This window comes from Ursus americanus, chromosome 3 (genome assembly GCF_024610735.1).
Source record: "Ursus americanus isolate L20-20 chromosome 3, mUrsAme1.1.p, whole genome shotgun sequence".
In the NCBI taxonomy this organism is placed as follows: domain Eukaryota; kingdom Metazoa; phylum Chordata; class Mammalia; order Carnivora; family Ursidae; genus Ursus; species Ursus americanus.
The window spans coordinates 95,813,493-95,839,177 of NC_142129.1; the positions used below are offsets into that span (position 1 = coordinate 95,813,493).

The window sequence follows — 25,685 nt, forward strand, 5'->3', positions numbered from 1 at the left end:
GAGTTATTTATGGGGAATCACACAGTATCCGTTCAAGGAAAAATCCCAAAGGCGTTTACCGAACACCACATACGCATGGGGGTTTCGGGGATGACGGTGGGGTGCAGAGAACACCTCCCATGCTACCTTGTATGTAAGCAGTGATTAGAGCCAGTTTGAAATCTTCATTTACTGGACCTTGTAATGGGGGGCGTGGAGTCCCTTCTGGGGTCCCTTGCAAAGTCCTATCATACTTGGGCTTAGGCTCAACAATTAAATTTTTTTAAATTGAAGTGTAGCTGGCATAGAATATTAAATGCATTCCAGATGTACAACATAGCAATTCACCAATTATATATATTATGAGATGCCCTGACAAGTATATCACGATATGACTGATTGTATTCCCTGTGCTGCGCTTTTCATTCCCAAGAGTTACTTTCCTTGTAACTGGAAGTTATATTTTGCCCATCTTTCCACCCGCCTCCCCTTTGGCATATGAACAAACAAGAGTAGACCACAGAAAAGAAACAGTCATAAATAAGAGAACAGAGGGTGGGCTCCGCTCTTGTGACGGCGGCCGCCTGACCCAGCCACAGCCAGCAGGTGTCACTGGCGCTCTATCCTGGGAGGGCCGCTCCAGAGCCGATCTGGGCGGGCTTCTTCGCATTCCTGTGTCTTGCTCTGCCTCATTGACGGTGTAAGCCATCGTGGCCACCTAACTGGCTGGACCGGTAGGTAACTGGGAGGTGTTGCAAGCTTGTGCTTCTGCTCTTCAACTATATAATGAAACTATGTGCTTTGCTCACTAAGTGTATCCACGGACCCACCCGTGTCTACAGATCCTAGGGAAGGAATTCGCCTTTGGGGAGGGGACCACACTGTGGGGTCCGCCAGGCTGACAGCAGCACCGTGTTTTTGGTGGTAACCTCAATGTCTTCCTCTCTGGGCTGGTCTATCCTACTTCCAGTCAGTTTGTGAGTTTGTCACGTGAGACTCTTAGGTGGCCTGCAGGGAATACTGGCAGTAGCACTAGAGTCCTGGACAGACTGCAAGAACCAACCTTCTTTCCTTCCTTCCTTCCTTCCTTCCTTCCTTCCTTCCTTCCTTCCTTCCTTCCTTCCTTCCTTCCTTCCCTGAAAACCTCCCTTTCCACTAGGTGTCCTTCCTCAAGTGCTAAGGGACCGAATGTTCCAGAACCTTCTCTGGCAGCGGTGCACAGATAAATAATCACATGTGCAGGGGACACGTCAGCGGTGGGGACAGGGGGTCATGCTGGGGCTCAGGCGGCAATGATGAGAAACCGTGGGCTATGAGAATCACGTGGGAGAGGCTCAGGCTTGGAGACCGGGGGCCTAGGGCTGGAGGCAGGGAGGCGGGGAGGCCGGAGGCGCAGCGGTGGATCCCGGGCCTCAGTCTGGCTCCTGAGATCCTGCTGCAGGCACCCACGGGGAGCTCCCCGCCCCTGCGGTGCCGCGGTCTTTACCACCAGCAGCTCCCATGAAACCGGAATCACAGACTTGGCCGCATGGGAGCCTGGTGTCTGCCTCGTCCGCCTGCGCCCAGGGCTTGAGTCCTGTCCACCTGCCCTGCGAGGAGCACAGGCATGTTATGCTGCGATGCCGTGGGTTGGCTTCAAATCAGTGGTCACTTCCTTCTTTGTATTCAGCCACATTTTTATTCCTTAAAATTAGCAATGAGGTCAGAGTCAGGACCCAGGGAGTCTGTCTCCTATCCCTTTATTTTCTTCTCCAAACAACTGAGCCCATTAGGAGGCCTGGGAAGACAGACGCTGTCCGTGGTCCTCACCAGGTTTATTCTCCTGTGGGGGTTCTTGTGGAAGAAGGTGGGGAGGGGGCCCCCAGGGTGCTCTCATCTCTTTGGGGCGGCTCCGAGGAGGGAGGGTACTCTGAGTTTTTCTTATTTCGCTGGGGCAGAGATGCGGCACCTTTCGCTTGAGGCTGGGTCTGTAGACATCGTGAGCAACTGGCCAGTGCCGTTTGGGAGCAGAGACATTCCCAATGGGGACTGACCCAACACCTCACATCCTATTTGTTGCAGCACATGGAGTTTGTCTGCTGAAAAGTTGCAACACGTAGTTCTTGGTGTAACTCACTCCAGAGTAGACACCAGTCAAAATCTGCTTGAGAAAACAATAATCAAGGTGTGGGTGGGGTTGAGGGTCTCTGGCCCGTGTGGAGGATTCTGGCCAGGCGTCCCCTGGAAGACACGGCCAGCTGGCTGGGGCATCTCATCCTGGAGGCTGAGTTCCCCCATTTCCCAAAAGGGACCCCATCTCTGCTTCTTCGGGCTGGATTTGTTGTCCTTTTAATCCGGGCACCTCGGCCTCTTTACCATCTCTAAGAACAGGCGTGTCACTCGCTGCTCCCGATGGGGTGCGTGTCTCCCTGCTTGCACGGATGCGAATAGTTTTGAACTTGTTTTACAGGATTTGTGCTGATCTCTGCCAGAACACCTCTTGCTAGTCGTACTCCGTTATTCTGAACTTCCATGCCTCTTTAATCCTGGCTCTACTCTGCAAAGTGTCATTCGTCTCTCTCAGCCTTGCTCGTCCCAAAGGAGAGGAGCATACCGTGTGTGTGTGTGTGTGTGTGTGTGTGTGTGTGTGTTCATTCAAGTCATGAATGCAGAGCGTTGGCCGTGGCTGGGCAGGTGCCAGCACACCTGTTTATCAGTTTGTCTCTTAAATCAGCCGACACACATAACCGGGGGGCCTGGCAACGTCCTCGCCTAATAAGTGTGCCGTCCAAAGGAGATGATTCTGTACTGATGGTGACTCTCCCGATGTGGTTTGTGGCAATTGCCGATTTCTCCGAGAATTGGTAGATGACCCACGGTCAGGATTCATCGGCTCTGTGCTGGCAATTCCTAGGGTCGGCTTTAAGAAATAGAGCTAAGGTCAGACTGCGTGGGTGGCTCAGTCGGTGAAGCGTCTGACTTGATTTCAGCTCAGGTCATGTCTCAGGGTCGTGAGATCGAGCCCCACATCAGTCTCTGTGCTGGGTGTGGAGCCTGCTTAAGATTCTCTCTCTCCCTCCCCTTCTGCCCCCCGCCCAAAAAAAAGAAAGAAAGAAAAAGAAAGAAAACTAAGGTAGATTTCATTCCTAAAAACCGTAGATAGTAGCCCCATTATCCTGTCTGGAACCTGGAGAGGACAAAATGTTCTGGAAGTGGAGACAGAGAGCCACGTGGAAGCTGTGCCCACCCCCACCCCCACCCCCCCACCGAACTGCAGTGAAGCTGGGGTCTGCCTCAGTGGGTGAGGGGGCCGTGACCTCTGCCCCAGCGGCCAGCCTGCGGCTCGGTACAGGGCAGAGGGTGGCTCGTAGACATCAGACCCAGGGAGAGCTGGGGTCAGGACCCAGCTGCCCTCTGCCTTCCTCTGGAGCCCTTCTGTCTGGTCCACCGTTCCTCCTTGACAGGTCCTCATCACTTCCTCCTGCCCTCGATGCCGGCGCTTGTCCGTGCTCCTAGCTCGCCATTGTTTGAGCAGCTCTGAGCCCAGCAGGACATGGGGCAGAGAGCCCTGCCGCCCCTCTCTGCTCATGGAGGATGGAGTGTTTCCCCCTCTGCTCTCATCTCACTGACTGCTAGCACTGCTGTGACGCAGCCGACTCGCTTTCCCCGTTCCCAGTCCAGCTGCGTCGCTGGCGGTGTTTCCTGCCTGGTCATAATCAGGTGGAGAGCGGCCATCCCCTTTGATGCTCCCCTGCACCTCCACGTTGAAAACTGTCAGCTGGGCAGAGCCGAGGCCGTGCCCAAGGCGTGCCGGGCTCTCGGTGCGGGGAGCTGCCCGCCCTGGATCCCAAGCACGGATGCGTAGGAAAAGCATCAACACCTTGGCCTCCCCATTTCTGCTAAGTGGCTGTATCAGCCTAAGCAAAGCCACAGGTGAGACAGGTGCATGGTCCGCTTTGACGAGGACTCCTACGTGGCATTTCCAACCCAAACAAAACACAGTGTGATGTCTGTTTCTTTATTCCCCACCTGCTTCGAACTTCCACACAGGAAAAATGGACATAGTGAGATTTAGGGAAGATAAAGAGTAGGGTTTGGAAGATGACAGAGGAGTGGATGCAGATATGCTCAGGGTCTTGCTCCCAGCAGCGTGCCTGGAGCTTCTGTATGACAGGCATGGGGCCCCTGCCTTTGGTTTAAATAGGCATACACAAGTTTTTAAGACATATTTTTGCCCTGAGACAAATTCTAGGAGATGTATTGACTGTGACCTTCCCTGGGGGCCAGCGGGTGATGCTGTAGATGGCAGCTAAGACCAGGCTCCAGGACGAACATGGAGGGGCTGTCACTGGCCGGTTCTGGTCCATGCTCACTCGAAGGGGGGGCAAGTCCTCTGGAGTCGTGGGCTTGTCTGGATCCCATTTCCAAGGAAGATTTCATACAGAAGCCCACTTTATGGAACTGATCAAAGACAGGCTGCCCCAATCAAAGCAAATGTTGGATGTCCATACTCCACCCACCATGCCCCCTCTTTGCATGTACCCTCCCCTCCAAGGCAACTACCCTCCACCCCCAAGACAGCACATTCGAAAACAGTGACATCAAGGAAATCTTTCTCAAATTGTGTCTGTACCCCACACGTCCCATATGGAAAAGGGTTTTTTGGTTAATTAGGTGTGAAAATACTTAATGTATCTCTCTCCTGGATTCAAAATGTACATTAGTGTAATAGAGCGTTCTAGCCATTTGTGATGGTTAATATTATATGTCAAGTTGGTTAGGCCATGGCACCCAGGTATTTGGTCAACACCAGTCTCACTGTTGCCGTGAAGGTATTTTTTAGATGAGATTAACATTTACATCAGTGGACAATTGAGTAAAGGCCATGATGCAGGTGGGTCTCGTCTAATCAGTTGAAGGTTGTAGGAGAAAAGACCTTAGGTCCCCAGGGGAGGAGGGAATTCTGCCCCCAGAGTCCAATTGCAGCTCTTCCCTGGGTCTCCAGCCTCCTGGCCGACCCTGCGGGTTTTGGATTTGCGCCTCCATAATCACGAGAGCCAGTTCCTTAAAATATCCACAAACACGTAAACACGTAAATGCACATCTTATCGGCTCTGACCGATAAACCTGATTGATGCCATCTTCTATTTCTTAATGATTTTTCTTGGCTTTCTTTGGCATTACAGGAAAGCATCTGATGAGTTGTCCCTGCTCGCGAGGCTCCTAATAAATGAACAGTAGCTTCTGTTCGCAAAGGGTCTTGCCTGGTCTGAACGGTTCGCACCGTTCAAACGCATCATGGTATACATACGGATGGGACGTGCATTTGTGAAATTTTGCTTTATGCCTCGTCCTGTTGTGAAGGTCATTAGCTGAAAGCCACACCCCAGCAGAGACGCGCCTCAGATCCCTCCCTGTGGCGCGTAATGGTTGTACTGGGTGTCCTCATCCCTCCTCTGAGAGGATGTGCTTTTTCTTTTCAAAATCTGTAACAGCTTGGAGAGCTGGTTTTCATTTTGGACGTGGAAGAGGCGGAGAATAGTTTCACACTGACAGCCGAAAAGCGAAGGTTGAGACCTCACGCTGGGGGAAGAGTCAAGGGTTGTGTGTGGGGGCTCCGCGGGGTCGAGGATAGAGGGTCCTGTCATTCTGCTCCCGTGTCATCAGAAAGGGCAGATCGCTTCAAAATTGGAGAATTACGTGCACATTTAGAAATGCTTCCATTCAGAATGTTTGGAACCTCACAGAGGTTTGGATTCCATGCATTTTAATGGGTGAATCCTCAGCCCTTTGGGAAAATGGGCTTTGGGGGGGGTCCTCACTGAGGAAGTGCTGTGCTGGGGGCTGCAGGTGCCAGCTGGAGTCACTTCTGACACCCGCCCCCCCGCCCTGGTTCGACACAGGTGCTCTCCAATGCCCTCACGGTGGCCCTGTCCGGAAGGTGCGATGCTGACGTTCTCCGACTGCTGTTGGCCCTTCCTGAGGACCAGAAGTCTTGGTTGGCAGCGAAGGAACTGTGTGGCCTGCCCGGGCCCCAGGTGTATTCTCTGATCGTGTCCATGACTCAGAACATGAATCTGCGAAACGTCATTTACAAAGTAAGGGGGTGACCGTGGGGGTGGCCTGACTCAGGCCACATGACGTCTGCAGAGGGGCAGCTGGGGGTGGGGGGCCGGCAGGTGCAGACCCTGGCTGCCTTGGTCAATCTCCACATCTCGTGTGTGCTGACTCTGGGGTGGGCCTTGGAATTGGATGGTGCTTAGAAGACCTTCCAGGGGCTCCCTGGGGTCAGGCCTGTTGGGACACTTGGCACAGCATTGACGGCCATCAGTATGGTCAGCACAGGAAGGCCCACTAGGAAAAGCCCTCCTAACCTCAGTGCCAGGTTCCCCTCCTCCTTAAGGACCCTTCCTGGGGTATATCTGGGGAAGCTGGGTTCCTTTGGCCAGGCCCGCTCCCCCTCTGAGTCAGGAGCTGCTCCCACCCCTCCTTGGCCTTGGCCTTCTCTGCCCCATCATGTCCTGGGACACACAGCCTCTGTCCTGTGAAGGTTACGTGCCCATCTCTGCCAGAGCCTGTCCAGGTAGAGGTGTGCCGATGGGAGGGAACACAGGGCAAGCTCTGGTCACTTTGGGAATGAGCCGGTTACCTGCCCCACACACTCCTGCACACAGTGGGGTGAGGGTGAGAAGGGTCTGAGAAATCCAAAGATGACAATGTGTACAGGTGAGAGTTGACAGTGGATGGTGAGCACCGCTGACCCGGGGACACCCCCGATTAACCCTCCACTGACCACCTGTGTGGACGGTGAGCACGGCTGACCTGGGGACAACCCCAATTAACCTCTACTGACCATCTGTGTGGACGGTGAGCATGGCTGACCCGGGGACACCCCCGATTAACCTCTACTGACCACCTGTGTGGACGGTGAGCACGGCTGACCGGGGGACACCCCCGATTAACCTCCGCTGACCGCCCTCCAGACTCTACTTCTTCTAGAAGTTCCTTATCTTCCGTCCTCCACTGTTCGAGTCTTATGCTTCCCAACACTTAGCTCCTACCCTTAGGGACTGGTCTTGTTCCACATTTCTCCCCAGGGGTGGATTTGCCGACATCTGGGCTAATCAGAGGTGCCACAGGTGTCATCAATCTGGCAAGGGAGCTTTGGGGTCAGGAAAAGGGGAGGCTTGCCATCCCAACCCTACTTCCTTTGTGGTCTCCCTCCAGTGGGTAAGTACTGGGTTACACACATGTGCACACATTCTGAGGACAGATACGAACTTTCAGATCACGTATCCTCTCCAAGTTCACCATGTGCCCCCTGGGACACAGATGCAGCCTGATGGCGAGCCAGGGTTTTAGCGCCGTTCTGTTACGCACACAGAAACCACCCAGGTGAAATTAGTGTTTCCACATAAGTCCTCTGTGAAGAGGCATGAGGAGGAGGTGTGGGCTGGGCTCAGTCTCCTGGCTGGAGGGAGAATGACACCACCTCTGATCACACCCACTCTGATGTGTCAGGAGCCTTCTAGGAGTGTGGCTATAGGGAAGCCGGTGGACACCGTACTCCTGGCGATGGTGGAGCAGCCCCAAACCTGCAGGGCGAGAGTATCAACTCCGGGGTCCCGGCACACCTGGCTCACTCCCAAGTCCACCCACTTTCCATTGTCCTGACGGCGAATCTGTGAAGCCTCTTGCAGAACACAGGTTGCTGTATGGATCTGTGGGTTCCTCTGTCTGTCAGCGCTGTGGTCCCAACCCAGTCATCCCCGCCACGCATGGGGGTGCGCCGGGTGCCCCTCCTGGGGTGGGGGTTCAGTGAGACAGGTGAGCAGAGAAAGACACAGAGCCCGCAGCCGTGTCTGCTGCCCGGGTGTTGACTGACCGCGGAGCGACATCATTATTTGCACAGCCCGGCAGGGAAGGCGAGAGCTGTGATCTCAGGGCCTGCGGGTCAGCCGCAGAGCCAGCGGCGAAGTGCCAGGCGCAGAACACTAATGAGCGAGAATGGGAAGTTGTGACAGTCAGGGCCTCAGCCTGAGTCCGAAAGCCTGAAAATTCAGTGTGCAAATGAACACGGAAGGAGGCGGCTCGCCGTTATTCCTCCCTTCTTGTGGAAAGAGGCAGCGTCTGCTCATTTACCGGTTTATCCAGCCAACTCGGAGCGGCAATACCGCCCATGCTGTCCTGCTCCCTGTAGCTACGTAAGCGACGGACAGGCACGCATCCCCGCCCCCGTGGAACCTACATCCCGCAACAGAGAAGACGCGAACGATAAGTGAAATACGTAGGTTTCAGAGGGCGCTGCTGTTTCTGAAGTCCTGGGTTAAATGCCCGGCCCCGTCCTTCTAACCATGAGACTCCTGGACGTCCGTGGATCTCCGAGCCCCTGTCCCCTTGTCCACAAAGTGAGCCTCAGAGCAGCCCAGAGGGATGAGGAGGGTCAATGGAAATTGTTTCCATATAAGACGTTCTATTTCAACCTCTTAAATGTCCACTTTAGGCATCCCCAACGCGAAGAGAAATATTTTGAAAATGATCTGAGTTTTTAACAACAGATTGTATCTCTCTCTGGTTTACGTTCGAACAGTGTCGGTACAATTGTGTGCCAAAGCGCTGAGCGAGACGTGCTCTAAAAAAGAGAACTTTTATACGGCACGCGAAGTCCTCTCCCTAGTTCAAGAAAGAAGAAAATCAAATAACCGGGTTTTAATTGCCTAAGCAGTCCTCATGAGAGTAAAAATTACAGCATTGGTTATTTCTCTTGTTGTGTTTTTTCCTTCGAGGCTCTGATGCCTTTGGAAGCCCACGGCGCACTCAGCTCCCTGTTGGATGTGGTCTCCAGGCTCAGCCACCTGCTTGCCAAAGCCGGCCATGTTCTGGAATACCTCCCCGAATTTCTCCACGCATATAAAATCACTGCCTTGCTAGACATGCCCGACTTTCAACAGGTGTGTGTTTGCTTTTGGCCCCTGGGGAAGAATTCAGATTTGCTGTGTCTTTGTATTTGCTGCTTTTACTTGTCTATCTCTTTCTTCCAACATCTAAAGTCCGCGTGCGGGAACAGAATATAGAAACAGCAGTACTTTCTGTGGCTTTGGCGGTAACAACATGGCAGTAAGGCCAGGCGTCTCCCTAAGAACTGGGGGACGGAGACTTCTTTGAGCCACATGCACCCACGTGGTGGGTGGGGATAGCTCACACATCGTCTGTGAGGTCAGAGATCACTAAACCGAGTATTAGCACAGATGAGATCCCAAGGGCCTGTTTAACTTCATTCCAGGAGTAAATTGCCTTCAAAAACCTTCCGATGTTTATTTACATATAAATAATTGGTTTACAAATTACAGATTATTTGCTGCACATACAAACACAAACTCGAATGCAGTCAGCGGTGTGATGCTAGCTTTTGCTTGGACGCCGTCTGCCGGGATGGGCCGCGTGGGGAGAGCAGATGCGCGGGGAACACGCAGAGGACCAGGTGTAGGGTGGGGGGCAGACGGCAAGGTGCTCAGCAGCCTCGGGCGGGACAGCGCGCTGCTCACGAGCTGATGCACGATGCAGACAGCTGTCAAGGATCTGGGTAACTTGGCGGTAGAGACACACATGAAGACCATTAATTAGTCGGAGTGAATGATTATTTTATGGATCGATCACTTATCACCGGACGAGGATTTGCTGCTATGCGTGTCTCCGTGCGTGTGACATTTGTCTGCGTAATGGGTTTATAGGCCAGGAAAATTACCACGTGACCTGCAGAGTGTGTCAAGGTCAGACACGTGCACAGTAGAGATTGCGTGCTCGGACCTGTCGAACATCTTGTGTGTTGAGTTGGGAGAGCGGGCTCCCTTTCAGAAGTCTCGGTCACTTGTTGAAATGCCATTTATTTTCCTCGTGTTCAGCATGGCCAGGCCAGAAGTTCAGCCTTCGGTTCTTTCCAGTTCGTGATGAAGAAGTTTTGCAAGGAGCAAGCGTCGTTCTTCAGTGGCTCTAACTCATTCATTAACTTGCCCAGAATTAATGAGCTCCTGGGAGAGGACAAAGAAAAATTCAACATTCCTGAAAGTTCAAGTAAGACGACAGTAATTTGCATTCGTTGAGATTGGTTTGCGTCTTGGCTGTTAACCCTGCTCTGTATGGAATATTCTGTGTGAAGGTGGGCGCACGCCGGCAAAGAATTGTCTCCGGCCTCTTAGCTTTACCCTTCGCTTTCGCTAAGGCTGCCTCATGCTGCCCCGGATGTGGCTTTGGAAGCCCCCGGGCCCGTGCGCACGGGCTCATCCTCTCCCTGCGTTGTCGGGGAAACGATACCAGTCTTCTTTCCATGTCGTGGATGAGACCGTCATGATCAGAGAGGAAATCACATGGCCAAAGAGGCATAGGTTGTTCGGGGGAGGGGGATGCTGACCTGTCCAAGCCCCAAACCCTTACCAGCATGTTCTGTCTGCCTTTGTAATTAGAATGTGTCCACCCAAAGTGGGGCCAGGAAGTCGCTTATCAATCCACGGTCCTTTGCCACTAAGCTTCATAGAAGGCAGATTTGGAGGAGGCCACATACCTTTCTCCTTGTTGCAGGACATAGCGGGTTTGCACGGGCCAACATGGTGGTGCTCGTCTCTGCGCCCAGACCCCTCACAGGTTAGCCAGGGGTCCCAAACGGACTGGGCTTCAGGGGCGTCTGACTCTGAGGCTTCCAGTCTTTGTACCTGATTGCTCAGGCGGCATCATCTTCTTTTTGATGAATTCCAACTCAGCTGACTGGGGACCTTATTTATATCTTCAGAATTCCTTCACTGTGCCTGTGTAACCTACCCAGGGGCACAGCGTTTGTCATTATTCATGGGTTCTGTCTGCAAGTCAAGGTGTGGAGTCCATCCAGGGGCCCTATTAGCATTCTGCCTACCACCTGCCCCCCAAATATATATAGATATATATATGTATATGTGTATATGTGTATTTATTTATGTATATATGTGTATATATATGGGATATATTATCAGTTACAAATTATATATTTTTATATATTTATTTAATATAAAAATACATATTTCAATTTGTGTTTACATACGGTGTGCCCGGGATGGACCGAGTGTGGGTGGGACGGGGGTAAGAGGAGGAGAGTGGCAGTTTGTAGAGCTGGACACGTAGGATGTGGACCCTCATAGCAACGACCTCCCAGAGACAGTGTGTCAGTGTGCACATCAGCTAATGGATGCTTTGGACTGCTGCCAAGTATAACATAATTTGGCAATATAAACACATGTTAATGTTATTAATATTTGGTAATTTTTGTTGTCTACTTCTCTAATTCTCATTTCTTCTTTTCCTCTTGCATTTGGGTTTCTTGAGGATTTTTAATTTGCTTGTCAAATCTAATCATCCAGTCATCCATCCATTCCTCCACACATCCATTGATCCATCCATCCATCCTTCTGTCCATCCATCCACCCATCTATCCCTACCCACCCATCCATCCCTCCACCCATCCATTGATTCATCCATTCATCTGTCCATCCATCCACCCATTCATTGATCCATCCATCTTTCCATCCATCCATCCATCCATCCATCCATCCATCCATCCATCCATCCTTCCACCCATCCATTGATTCATTCATTTATCTGTCCATCCATCCATCCACCCATCCATTGATCCATCCACTCACCCAGCCAGCCAGCCATTCAACTATCCATCCCCACCCACCCATCAATACCTCCACCCATCCATTGATTCATCTATTCATCTGTCCATCCATCCATCCACCCATCCATAGATCCATTCATCCATCCACCCACTCATCCCTCCCTCCCTTACTCCCTCCCTCCCTCCATTGATCCATCCATCCTTCTATCCATCCATCCATCCTACATCCATCCATCCACCCGTTCAACCATTCATCCACCCAGTCATTCAGCTACCATGGAGGATCAGTCTTTCTTGGTCCTTTCGTACATTGTATTTCAAATGATTGTCACACTAACCATAGACAATATCAGTACCCTCCTTTTCCACATGACATACTGAAATCTCAGAGAAGGTTGAGTAACTTACCCAAGTTCACACAGCTCTCAAGTGGCAGATGTCAGGATTCCTGGTTTCAGATTTCTTGTTCTGTACATACATATGGTTATGTCTTTTCTGAAATGGAAATCGTTACTGTTTAAATTGTGCTTATAATTTAAAGTGTAACTTTAAAAAATATCAGTAAGAGCAATCTTTATAAGTGATGGTTTAAAAATTTATGTAGTCATGCTCTTAATTCACATCTCAGGGGATTCTTTCTATCAATTTTATTGTACTTGTTGAATAAAAAGAACTGGCTTTTCTTTTTAAACGGGGAATTTGGGAAGATGAAATTAATAGTGGAAATAATCACAACAGCACTATTCATACCTTGGGTGTCAGGAATCATGGTATCAAAACTAAGATATTTCCATTTTAAATGTCCACTTCAGGGGCACCTGGGTGGTGCAGTCGTTAAGCGTCTGCCTTCGGCTCAGGGCGTGACCCCGGCATTCTGGGATCGAGCCCCTCATCAGGCTCCTCCGCTGGGAGCCTGCTTCTTCCTCTCCCACTCCCCCTGCTTGTGTTCCCTCTCTCGCTGGCTATCTCTCTCTGTCAAATAAATAAAATTAAAAAATAAATAAATAAAATAAACGTCCACTTCAGGGGTAAAAGAACAAGCTGAAGTATTCATCACCCACTTAAAACCTTGTAACATTTTGGGGCACCTGGGTGGCTCAGTTGGTTGAGTGTCTGACTCTTGATCTCAGCTCAGGTCTTGATCTCGGGGTCGTGAGTTCAATTCCTGTGTTGGGCTCCATGCTTGGCATGGGGCTACTTAAAAAAAAAAAAAACCCTCCAAAACCAAAGACAAATTGTACAGTATTTGGTTACTAATCCTTATGGTGGTAGAGGCTCTATCTTCATTAGGTATCTATTCAGTTAGGTCAGTCGAGTAAACCTTTGATTGAAACCAATTAGCACACAGCAATGTTGAAAGCCAACTTGAGGGATCAAGTGTTTGAGTGAAAACAAGGCGATTTAATATATCAAAAGCAGTAAGGTCAACACTGCTGTGTAGGTGTAGGGAAGAAAATTCAGTAGCAATATATAAAGCTAATTTCATGGGAAAACCTAATTCTGTTCCCGTTCCTGTGAGTGTCGATGATTTTCTACATTAAAGATCAGATGCATTTCTTTCTATTACCATCTGCAGGTGTCTTTGTCATCAGTCAGTGCCCTTATTGATGACTTAGTTTGAATATGTGAAGGTCATGCTTTCCTTTCTTTCCAATTACCAAAATGAACATGGTATCTCGAAATTTCTTATGAGGCGAGAGCCGCTAAGGATAGCAGCAAGAAAAATTATTCTTGAATTTACTGCCCAAATTCAGTTGTGGCATGAAAAATGGCTCTGCACTGCCCATTGGAAAACGAGGCATCATGGATACGTAGAGGAGTGTTGCTTTTAGCCTGTATTGCGAGTAACTTTTTTTCCTTCTGATTCTGACAGCACCGTTTTGCTTGAACCTCTATCAAGAAATTCTACAGTCTCCAAACGGTGCTTTGGTGTGGTCCTTCCTAAAACCTATATTACATGGAAAAATACTGTACACACCAAATACTCCAGAGATTCATGAGGTCATTCAGAAGGTAAGTCTGGGGGCACCTGGGGGACACAGTTGGCTAAGCGTCTGACTTGGTTTCTACTCAGGTCATGATCTCAGGGTTGTGAGATCGACCCCGCGTCGGGCTCCGCGCTCAGCGGGGTGCTTGCTTGAGGTTCTTTCTCCCTCTCTCTCTCTAAAATAAATTTTAAAAATCTTAAAAAAAAAAAAGGTAAGTCCGAATGAATGAGATCTTATCGACCAAACAAGCACAGTATCAGGCAGAGATCTTTAGACACATAACGTTCTACGGATTGGAATGCATAACGTTTTCGTGTGTGGATGATGCTTCATCTTGGCCTCTTTCTGGCTCTTGTTGTTGCCCGGGTCACTGTCCTAGAGGACATGTTAGGGCAAGAGGGAGTATTCGGAGCAGCCCGTGCAGTGGGGACAATTAGACAGAGGGGCGGGCTGTTCCCTGTGGTTCTAGGAGAACGTGGAGGACAAAAGCTAGTCGGTTTTGCTTGGTGCATCTGGCGGTTAAGGGTGAGTCAGACCCGATATGTTTGTAGTCGTGGCCTGGGCCTGGTGAGTGATGTTCCCAGTTCGATTCTGAGGCTTTGTCAGCTTGACCCTGTGGAAGAGGAGCTCAGGTGGAGGTGAAATCAGCTTCCCTGGGAACGATTCAGACATCACGGGGTTCTGCTTGTGTTTCCTTCCGGACCTTAGGAAACGTGCTGCCCCCATGCACCATCAGACTTGTGCTTATTCAAACTCGTGCTTTGTTTTGAAAGGATGGTGTTGTGTTTTGTTTTTGTATCTGGTGGTGACTTGTAAGGAAGCCTGCAGGCACCTTGTGGGGACTTCCCAGAGGACAGACAGGCGGACGATCTGATCGACTGTCCCACCCAGAGGAGGAGACACCAAGTTCTCCCTTTCAAGCTTCAAATAAAACTAACTTGAAAAATGGAAAAGTTAGCGTTGGCGTGTGGTGACGTGAGCAGTGGCGTTAGTTTTGGTCCAGCTGGCTTTTGCACACGCCCGGGGTCGTCCTGCGGGGCCGCAGCAGAGGGCAACCCACGGCTCCATTCCCCCGTGACAGCTCAGGGACTGCACGAACCCCCTGCGTTCTGCATGTCGTCAGTAACTTCTGTTTTCGTCTTGAAAATATTATTTTGCAGTATTTACTGCAGTTCTCACTCTCACAGTGAAATATTACTGTAGATAAACACCAGGAGTTAGTCTCTCCAGAGAGACACTTCTCCCAGGCCTGGGGCAAATGCCCGAGTTATTCTAGATTCCCTTCCTGGTTAAGCTTTCAAGGGCTGGGGGCCTTTTAAGAATTTCATAGAAAATGACTCTCTATCACAGCTCTCTTGTAAATTTCAATTTTTATTTTATTTTATTTTTTTAAAGGATTTTATTTATTTATTTGACAGAGAGAGCATAAGTGGGGGGAGCAGCAGGCAGAGGGAGAAGCTGACTCCCCGCTGAGCAGGGAGCCCGATGCAGGACTCTATTCCAGGACCTGAGATCATGCCCTGAGCCGAAGGCAGATGCCTAACTGGCTGAGCCACCCAGGGTCCCCATAAATTTTAATTTTTAAAAATAAGGGGGGTCTGGCTCAGTTAAAAGAGCATGTGACCCTTGATCTGAGGATTCTGAGTTCAAGCCCCATGCCAGGTGTCGAGATTACTTAAATAAGTAAAACTTAAAAAAAAAGAAAAAACTTGAAGGAATTTCTCTCTCTCTCTCTCTTTTTTTTAATTATAATAATATTTTTTATTATATTATGTAGGAATTTTTCTCTTGGAAAAAAATGAAAAAATAAGCCCTGAGTTTCTAATTTGATTAGATATTATCCGTTAGTGTTATTAATAATAGACACACTATAGTGTTACATCTCGTGCTATGTTCTGTGATAGAACAGTTAGTATGATCACCTCTGTTTCTGGCGAGCCCACCCTGCAGTGGGGAAGAGAAGACAGACAAAGGAATCATTTAGATGTACTATGAGGGATTCGTTCAGTGTGAGAGGTTAGCAGCTTTTCCTGGACTTAGAGGCGTGTGGAGGGCAGGATGTGTGGGCCTCCCTCGGCTGGGGGAGGCTGTAGGTTGCCCAGGACGGAGGTGTGGGGAGGGATTGAGCCCCATGCATTCTGAGAATGATGAAGATTCTAGAAAACCAGAGATTTCCCTGATTTTGTCTCATCCCATGTCAGATCTCAGGCACTCACAGGAACTGGTGTCTTTTTCCCTCATTCCATGTGGTTCACGACTTGGCTTGTGGGTATCCTGGTTTTGTACCGTTAAGACTAACTTTATTTTGGTGGTTGGCTGCGGCTACTTAGTTCTAGGAAAGTTGGATCCAGACATTAGACCCTTGGTCTAAAGTCCCACGTGGCTGGGAGACCCTGGAAGCTTTGCCACCTGGGTTAAGTGACACAACATCATCTGTACGGTGCGGGGCTGGGTGTCGCAAATTACTCAGCACTCAGTCTCATTCTCTGCGTTCCTTTCTATTAGCTGGAACCACTTAAAGTGGCCACATGTGTAGGAAAAATGTAATTTCACGGGGCTCAACCTCTGGCCCCGAGGACATCATTGAGAAACGCGGTGGTGGTAAGAAGAGGCTTGCACATCTGTCCCGACCATGGGCGTGACCTTGGGCTTATCGCTCTCCCGTAGAGAGTGCTTCCTCGATCAGCAGAAGGAGGCATGAGGGAGATCTAGGATTTCATGTGGGAGATCTCTCTTCATGGGGATACACCGCTGTCCCTGGGGCCCTTCCCGTGCCCTGGCCTTCCTGGGCTTCCCAGGGGATGCTACCCTTCCACCGAGCACTTCCTGGATCCCAACAAAACAATGGCTACAATTTCTAGGGAGCACCCAGCTCGTACTTGAAGGGCATTTAGGCGGGAATCCATGGTCTTTCCGCGTTATTATTCGAGAGGTCCCAATCCATCAGTATGCTCTTTTAATTTTGTGGGTTGGAATTGTGTTTGGTCTTGGCCCCAGGCTGATGCCAAATTAAAGAACAGTGTGGAGACAGCACATGAGCGTTAGGAGAGGTCAGGAAAAAAAAAGCATAGCTACAAGAATTAGAGCGGATTTCTAGGAATCAGCGGCATGCCAGGAATGGCATCAGAAGCGAAGCGCCACACCCCGAAACCTTGCCTGTCCCCCAGCAACGTTGTTTGACTGCTTGTGCTCGGTTTCCTTTTGTCGGACGAGCTATGAAGAGCTATCTCGCAGTGCGTACAGTCTGGAGGATTGGAAAAAGGATACATATCAGAAATGATATTTAGAAAAGAGACAACTAACGGAGGCCTGGGTCTTCTCTACAAATGTGATCTCTGAAGGACACTCAGCCAGTGTTCGTGGGGGCCCTGGGGAGGGCAAGGCAGGGGTGGCGTGGGGCCAGGGATTCTCAGCTGCGGTGGGGCCTGGCGATGTTGTCCCCAGAGGACCGGGGGCAATGTCTGGAGGCATGACTGTTGTCACAACCAGGGCGGGGGGGGGGGGCTACTGGCATCCAGTGGGTGGAGGCCGGGATGCTGCTAAGCTCCCCAAAATGCACAGGACAGCCCTCCCTGTGCTGGGGGAGGTGCAGAATGTCATGGATGCTAAGACGGAGCAATGTATCTAGAGGGGGTGGGAGCCCAAGGGGCAAGAGGGACCGAGGAGGGGCAGCCTATCCAGCACCTGGTGATGGTGCCGAGTGTGGAGGGGCTGTGGGCCAAGGACAGGCCGAGAGCAGAGGGCACTTGGCCTTCACTGCCTGTGTCTCAGAACCGTGGTGGCCCGAGCAGAGGGATCAGGCGTGGGGGGCAGGCCTGATTTAGCCTCTCCCAGCGTGGGGGGAAGGAAGCCAGACTTGCCTGATGTCTGTGTCCTGAGCTGAGGTTGGTGACCTGTCATGTACCTGCTCCCGCGAGGGGGAGGGGGCCTTGGCCGCAGCTGGACGGCCTGGGCCGAGTGTCCGAGAGCAGCCGAGAGAAGTGTGCTGTATCGATGGCTGTCCCCACAGTGTCTAGGGGAGTGCTAGGAACACAGGGCAAATGGGTGTTGCATGGATCAAAGCATGGTGATTATACGACTCTGCACCAAGCTCTCTGCCCTCCGCGTGTCCAGGGGGTGCCCCGTCCATCATGGTGGCACTCGTGCTCGGGCCCCGATCTGCCGCCATCTTGCCTGAGTTAGCAGGGGTGAGCGTGGTCAGGGAGTGTGCCCTGCCGCAGTCATCACTGTCCCTTATCCACACTTGGCCGGGCCCCTGCTAGGACCATCTCATTTACCTCAAACAACCGTTGGAGGGAGGTACTAGTTATCCCCATTATACAGGCAGGAAAAGAAAGGCTCGGAGTGGAGTGGAGACATAGCTGGTAAGAGGTGGAGTTGGAAATCTGTCACTTTGCAGTCTGTGATATGCTGCCTGTCCTCGCTAGCAAATACCCAGACTGTGTTAAACAGCAGAGATTGATTCTCTCCCGGTCCTGGAGGCTGGAGGTCCATGATCACGGTGTGGGCAGGGTCAGTTCTTCCCGAGGCCTCTCCTGGCCGTGCAGACGGCCGTGTTCTCTCCGTGTCTTCACATGGTCGTCCCGCCATGCGTGTCTGCGTTCTGATGCCCTCTTCTGATAAGGACCCCGCTCATTAGGGCCCAACCTGTGACTCCATGTTACCTTTATCACCCGTCTCAAGATCTCCACAGTCGCAAATTCTGAGCTCCTGGGGGTTATGGATTTTGGGAGGACACAGTCCCACAGGGAACGTTGCCACTTTCTTTTACAACTTGAACATGGAAATGTGTGGGGCCATCGAGGACCCTCACAAACTCTGTCCTTTGAGTTGCACGGCTGATTCTAGAATCTCAGGAAGATGGGGGCCCGGGGGGGGCTGGTTTGCTAATGACTGCATGGACACGGGACTGGATTCAGCAAAACAGGCCGGAGAGCCCCAGAGAGCAGCCACAGGAGCGCTCCTCTGCATCACCTGGCCCTGGGCTCCCACAGGAGCTCTCTCTTGACCCTCGTGGCCCGTGAACTCGCTCCCCAGGGCAGGGTCCCACCTGACTTGTTGGTGTCGCCTGCAGAGCCTGGCACAGCGCGCTGGCGAGACTAGGAGGTCTGCATTGAAGTTTGCGGGTCTCCCTTTTCAGGGCCCCTTGGAGGGGAAGATACGGTTCAAAGTGCTTTCGTAATTAAAATGCTTTCCCTAAACTTCGGAGCTAGTGCTGTTCTACTTCCCTGGGCTCCCTGGAGACCTCCTCTGTCAGGGGACCAAGAACGTCTCTTTGAGTTTGCTCTGAAGTGGCTGAAACAGACACGAGGCATGTGTATCCGGTGGGTCCCGCTCATTTGCGCCTGAGCAAGTTTCTGGAGACCAAGGGCAGCCTGCAGCTGCTCGTGTGGCTGGCGTGGCTGGCGTGGCTGCTGGCCGCTCTGGGACGGAGATCCTCACCCAGCAGTGCAGTGTCCCAGGGGTGTGGGCACTCTCCATGGCAGGGCTCCGGGAGCCCGAGAGGGGCAGCCGGCCCACCTGCTGACTGTGGCCACTCTGTGGTCCTCGTGGGGATCCCCGCCTCAGACACGGTGTGAGAGCCTTGGCACCCTGCCTCGACCTCCCCAAAGCCCTGGGGTCAGCTCCTGTGGCTTCTCGCCTCTGTCGGCTCTGCAAGCCTCTAGTTTTTCTTTTGTTAAATATCAGGCTGGTGTTAAAGCTCGTTTCCGGTGCTTGAAGTGATCTTGACATAAGAAATTGCATTATCTTTTCTTCTTAGTGTTTTTTTCCGCGGCGTGTGTGCTTTTGCTGTTTTCTGAGCACGGTGTCCATCTGGTTATTTTGCAATGTGTCAGTCAGGGTCCAATCAGAAGGAACAGCAAGGAAGGTTTCATAGGAAAAATTATGACCGCAACAAGACCTTAGAGTACCCGGGGGGTGCTTAAGGGTGTGAAGGGATCTCCGAACAATGCAGCATCAGCAGCCCCGAGCCTGGGCCTGGTGGGGGCACCGAGGGAAAGCAGGGACCACCCTAGAAATGGCCTCCCCACCAGCATCGGGGTCCAGACCCCACTGGGAGGAGCACAGCTGTGGCCAGCTTGACGCAGAGGTCCCTGGAGACCCACTGGTGGTGCCTGGATCGGCACTCTGGGTGCAGGGGAAGCCTTCCGTGGGGCCACTCTGCAAAGCTGGACCAAGGCCCGCCGCCCAGGGAGGTCATCGTGGGCATGCACCACCCCTGGGAGGGGCGGGTTCGCAAACATCTGCGTGGAGGAAGGAGGGGTCCCGGGGACATTAGTTGCTGTCATCCGGGCACTGAGGGGCGTTCCACTAGCTGGAGGCTCTCCTGTGTCTCATGCCTTCCAGGGGAACGGGCCGTGGTCCGACTCATACCCTCGTTGAGATTTTCTGCTCTGCAGTTTTTTTGAGACAGTTCATAGTAACTCGGAAGCATTGGCCGGCTGCTTAAACCAGATCATTCCAGCCTCTGATTTATCTCAATATGGGCATCAGTTAATTGTCCTTCTTAATCATGGTGGGATTTTCTTGGTTCTTTGTGGGGTGAGTGATTTTCTTTTTCTTTCTTTCTTCTTCTTCTTTTTTTTTTTTTTTAAAGTGTATTTACTTACGTGATCTCTACACCCAACATCGGGCTTGAACTCACGACCCCAAAATCAAGTCACATGCTGGTCAGACGGAGCCAGCCATTTCTTTTCACAATTTATTTTTATCAGTTTCTTTCTGCTTTCCTCAGATTTGTTGTATTACTGTGCTATGTTGACTAACTTTCATTTTTTAATTAGTAACAATCATATTTGAGTCTGAATTTTGGTTCTCTCCGGTATGTTGTTACAGCTAATGTCGCATAACTCCGGAATGATTTGTGATATGTAAAATCTTTAACTTGTTACTTTAAACAGTGTTCACACCAACCTTGGCTAAGAAATTCTAATTTCATAATACACACCTAAATAATTTCTGTGGTTTGGGATTTTACTGTGTATTCGTTCCAATAAAATCTTCTTGGGTATTTGAAAAGCAAGGGTATGTCCACATATAGAAGATAAATTAGGGGGACGCCTGGGTGGCTCAGTCAGTTAAGCGTCTGCCTTCGGCTCAGGGCGTGATCCCAGGGTCCTGGGATCGAGCCCCACATCGGGTTTCTCCGCTGGGAGCCTGCTTCTTCCTCTCCCACTCCCCCTGCCTGTGCTCCCTCTCTCGCTGGCTATCTCTCTCTCTCTCTCTCTCTGTCAAATAAATAAATAAATAAATCTTAAAAAAAAAAGAAAAGAAGATAAATTAGGATATCCGAACCAATTTTAATGGCACTAACTGGCTATACAAGAAGATATATATGTTTATAAATATATAAAACACATTACATATGTAAGTATACATATGTATTTGGGGTGTGTGTATGTGTTCTCTGTTTGTAAATTTAAGATTTCTAGATCTCCTTCGGCTGCATCAGTAACACCACCAACCTCTATCTACGGGTGTGAGTCTGACCGTGGGGGTGTTTACTGAGCATTTACTATGGGCCAGGCCTGGCCTGAGGCATCGGAATAGGTATTTATCTTAATATCACCACAGCCGCTACTCCCACTTTTCTCAAAGCTTGAAGCTGATGGTTTAAATAATTTGGGTAAGACTATGCAGCAGATAAGCGGCAGAGCCAAGATTTTAACCCAAATCAGGGGGCCGTTTTCACGACCTGATTTTTCAAGTACTCTCCACCTGGTCTTATGAAGGCTTAAGGTCTCCTACTGTTCAGTCCTATCAAATTCCTTCATTATTTCTAGTCCTTTTGACTTCATATATTTTGATGATATGTTCCCAAGTCTGTAAATTTTAATCATAGTAAATCATAATTTTTTTTTTTCAGAATAAAACAAGCTTTCTTCTGTTTATTCTCTTTGCCGCAAATTTTATTTTGGTGGGTGTTACCATTTCTAGCTATTTCGGTTTTGCTTGATATTTATATCTTTTTTTTTAATGTTTTTTATTATATTATGTTAGTCACCATACAGTACATCCCCGGATTTGATGTAAAGTTCCATGATTCATTACTTGCGTATAACACCCAGTGCACAATGCAATACGTGCCCTCCTTACTACCCATCACCGGTCTATCCCATTCCCCCAGCCCCCTTCCCTCTGAAGCCCTCAGTTTGTTTCTCAGATATTTATATCTTTTGTTTTTAGTCGGTGTAAAAATCCTTGGCCTTTCATAGTGTTGTCTGTGTAATAGAGCATAATCTTCAGGAAGAGAGAGTTTCGAGGGCGGCTGGGTGGCTCAGGTGGTTGAGTGTCCGGCTCTTTGTTTTTCCTCAGGTCATGATCTCAGGGTCGTGGGATTGAGCCCCACGTCAGGCTCTGTGCTCAGTGGGGCGTCTGCTTGAGATTCTTTCTCCATCTGTCCCTCCCCCTCCATTCTCTCTCTGTCTCTCAAATAAATAAATGAATCTTTAAAATAAAAAAAAAGGAGTTTTGTTTATTTTGTTCATAGCTACATTGTCAGCACCTGGACCTGGACCTGGCTTACAGATGTCCAATAAATGTAGATACTCATCGGATGACTTAACGAACTGGATCTGAAATCCTTTGAACTGGGTGTTTGAACCTATTCAGAGCTATTGTTGTCATTCTCTGTTCCAGTTTTGAAAATTTATGTTTGTCCTTCTTATCTTTTTTCATCTTTTGCTGTTTTTCTCTCTTCCTTTTTTTTCTTTACCCCTAAGATTTTATTTTTAGGGACACCCGGGTGGCTCAGTCAGTTAAGCATCTGCTTTTGGCTTAGGTCACGATCTCCGGGGCCTGGGATCGAGCCTCAAGTCGGGCTCCCTGCTCAGTGAGGAGTCTGCTTCTGCCTTTTCCTCTACCAGCACCTCCCCCTGCTTGTGCTCTCTCTCTCTCTCTGTCAAATAAATAAATAAATAAATAAATAAATAAATTAATCTTAAAACAAAAAGACTTTATTTTTAAGTCATCTCGATACCCAACGTAGGACTCGAACCCATGAACCTGAGATCAAGAGTTGCAGGCTTCATGCCAGGCACCCTCCCCTCTGTGTTTCAGGGTCGAGCTTACCCTCCTACAGTTAATGCTGAGAGTCCTTCTTTCTCACTGACGTGGGAGCTCCCGCCTCCCTGCCTGCCTCCCTGCCTGCCCCTTGTCCCCTCTGTTGCCGATGGAGCCTCCGGTTCTATAGATTACCGTCCCATTAGCTGGCGTCATAATCGTCAACCATTGGGGCTTCCAATTTCAATTATAACCTTCCTATTATAACTTCGTAATTTCCGCAGTTATTTATAAGAATTTTCCTGGGCATTTGGAGTCAACTTAGGACTTTGTCAGCTACTATTTAAAAATCAATTCTTGGCCGCCTGGCCGACTCGGTCAGTGGAGCACACAACTCTTGATCTCGGGGTTGTGAGTTCGAGCCCCACGTTGGGTGTAGAGATGACTTAAAAATAAATAGACTTTAAAATCAATTCTCTGTTGGAATGGTTTTCTGGCTCAGCACCATCCCGAACGTATCAGAGATGTATCGTATTGCTGTACTGAGTTCACTCTCGCTCAGGTTGGGTTCCAGGAACTTTTTTAGGAGCGTTCTCAGGTAGCCTGGGTTCTTCCTGCCTGGATAGCTGAAGATGACCAGCACGTAGGAATTCTTGGTTTATACTGTTCGCCTCTCAGAGCTATGGAGCGTGCTTCACCGGCCACTGACCTTTACTTTTGCAAAGACGCTATCTGAAACACTACATTTTTTTTTCCTTCTTAAGAAGCTTCTTATGAGCCTTCGGATGCATATTCCAATTTCAACTGGAATGTTAGATTTTACGAGGTGTGTTAGACACTAGGCTGCTTTTCATAAGTTTGCCTGTTCTAAGAAAGGCTCTGAAATGTGCGGACTCAGGGATGTTTGTGAGCGATAGTGAGTTTTCTTCCTTCTGTGATTCCTGACTCTGCTCTCGCTCCTTCACTCCCCATGGCTGGGCTCCCCCACGTCTGTCCTAGATTGTCTGGTTTCCCAGTGACTCGTGGCTGTCCTTTGGGGGTTGGGACAGTCCCACTGGTTGGTTCTGTGCAGACATTTGTACTGTTGCCGTTTTCAGAACGCTGCCTGTCTGCTGCCGACTGGGTCTGGGGTCAGCGGCCTGGAGGTCAGTCTTCAGGTGGCGGATCTTCAAGCCAGATCGCTGCTTCTGATCACCCCCTTCTCCACCCTCCTTGACTCATTGTGAAAACACAAGGCAAAGATTGTCTACATTTCTCCTCTCTTTCATGAAATCGGTTCAGATGCAGACCTTCCTCTTTCCTGATTCATACGTTGGCCTCGTCTCTTGACCAGAAGGATCATGTCGCAAGCCCTAGACATAGATGATGGCACTCAGCCAGTGTGGGCCAACAACGGCAAGGGTGTGAGTGCAAATGGGCCAGGTTCACACGAAGGCAGGGGGAGAGTGGATTTGGCAGAAGCCCTTCCACACGATTTCGTGCATCTGGCAGCCAAGTCGAGGGCGGAGAAGCAGCTCCAGGTTGGGCTGGGGGTGGGGGCCATGCTTCGAGAGCTCTCCAGCAGTGGCCCAGGGGGACCTCCTGCCCTGTTTTTGGGCTGGAAGAGCACAACTACGGGGAGCATCCTCTCTCTTCTGTGGTGGCTGCTTTTCAGCTCCCGCACTCAGATGCCCTGTGCCATTAGGAGGGTCCCATGGTGATCCCAGGGACGTGTGGTTGGCCCCCCAGACCCTTGTCTTTTGGGCACGTAGACCATTTTCAGGATTAAACATATAGTAACGTTGCCGTAGACACTTTCATGGATATCGTTTTATATTTCACTTAAATCCTTTCCGAGGATAGATTTTTGTCTTTCATCTTTAGAAAAAAGGCATGGGCTTTTTTGTGTGTGTGGGTCAGTGACTAGGCCTGTGTCTATGATACCAAACTGTTTTACAAGAATCTGGCGCTCATGTGCTCCGCCAGCAGTGATAAATGGTAGAATACAGGCGGTGTCCTCTGTCTTCAGTAGTGTTGGGTATTGTAGAACAAATGCGTGGCTATTACCCAAGAATATATATATATTTAAATTTATTTATTTGAGAGAGAGAATGAGTGGAGGAGAGAACATGAGCAGGGGGAAAGGCAGAGGGAGAGGGAGAAGCAGGCTCCCCACTGAGCAGGGAGCCCGATGCGGGGCTACATCCCAGGACCCCAGGATCATGACCTGAGCCGAAGGCAGATGCTGAACCTAATGAGCCCCTGGGCGCCCTCCGAGAGCATATTTTTGAGGAGGAAATGATTTTATGGAGCCGGGGTGTCCTGGGGACATCTGGGGATCCCCACAGTGAGCTCAGTCTTGGGACTGCCGTGGTGGACGGGTGGATGGGGTTTCAGGGAGAGTCTGCAAGAGCGGTCTCGGCACTCACGTCAGAGCGGAGGCCGCTGGAGGCGGTCACTGGGCCTGGGGAGGCGTCGGCGGCCTGCCAGTGGCATTGGCAGATCTGTGCTCTGGTGGTCAGTCGTGCACATAAGGCTTCTCTCCCTCTGGTCCCTGCCCAGCCCCTAAGAATCTTCCTAAGGCGGCACAGGAGAACTGGAAACATACCCACGTATGCTTTGTTTTGTAGGCAAATTATACTTTCCATTTCATGGACAAGCTGAAGACTTTAACAGAAACACTGCTGGAAATGTCCAGCGTTTTTCAGAGCGGTGGAAGTGGCCAGATGCTCAGCCAACTGCAGGTGAGTGCTGGCTGCCTTCACGCGAGGGCGAGGGCGGTGGGAGCACCTGTGAGGGCACACCTCGAAATCAGAGTGGCCCCTTAGGGACCCCACTGAGCCCGTCAGGTGTGGTTGTCAGTTGATTAATAATATTGACCTAGAGTTGAATGTGTGAGGCAGTTTTGTGAATTGTCAAGGGCTTGATTTGAGCCAGATGTCACTATTATGAGCACGATGATACTTTAATAGTATTTGCCTGCTCTTTAAATTCCATTAATGGAGGGGCGCCTGGGTGGCTCAGTCGGTTAAGCGTCTGTCTTCTGCTCAGGTCATGATCCCGGAGTCCTGGGTTTGAGTTCTGCATCGGGCTCCCTGCTCAGTGGGGAGTCT

The 25,685-nt window shown here is 50.3% G+C and overlaps 1 protein-coding gene across 1 annotated transcript in view; it reads left to right on the forward strand.

Annotated features, from left to right (window-relative positions):
* Nucleotides 1–25,685, forward strand: part of ABCA13 (ATP binding cassette subfamily A member 13) — a 368,906-nt gene that overhangs the window by 96,924 nt on the left and 246,297 nt on the right. Inside the window, exons 24-28 of the mRNA XM_087861234.1 lie at nt 5,862–6,056; nt 8,745–8,909; nt 9,861–10,029; nt 13,476–13,615; nt 25,203–25,316. Of these exons, the coding sequence (XP_087717360.1) occupies nt 5,862–6,056; nt 8,745–8,909; nt 9,861–10,029; nt 13,476–13,615; nt 25,203–25,316 (783 nt within the window). The remainder of the gene's footprint in view (nt 1–5,861; nt 6,057–8,744; nt 8,910–9,860; nt 10,030–13,475; nt 13,616–25,202; nt 25,317–25,685) is intronic.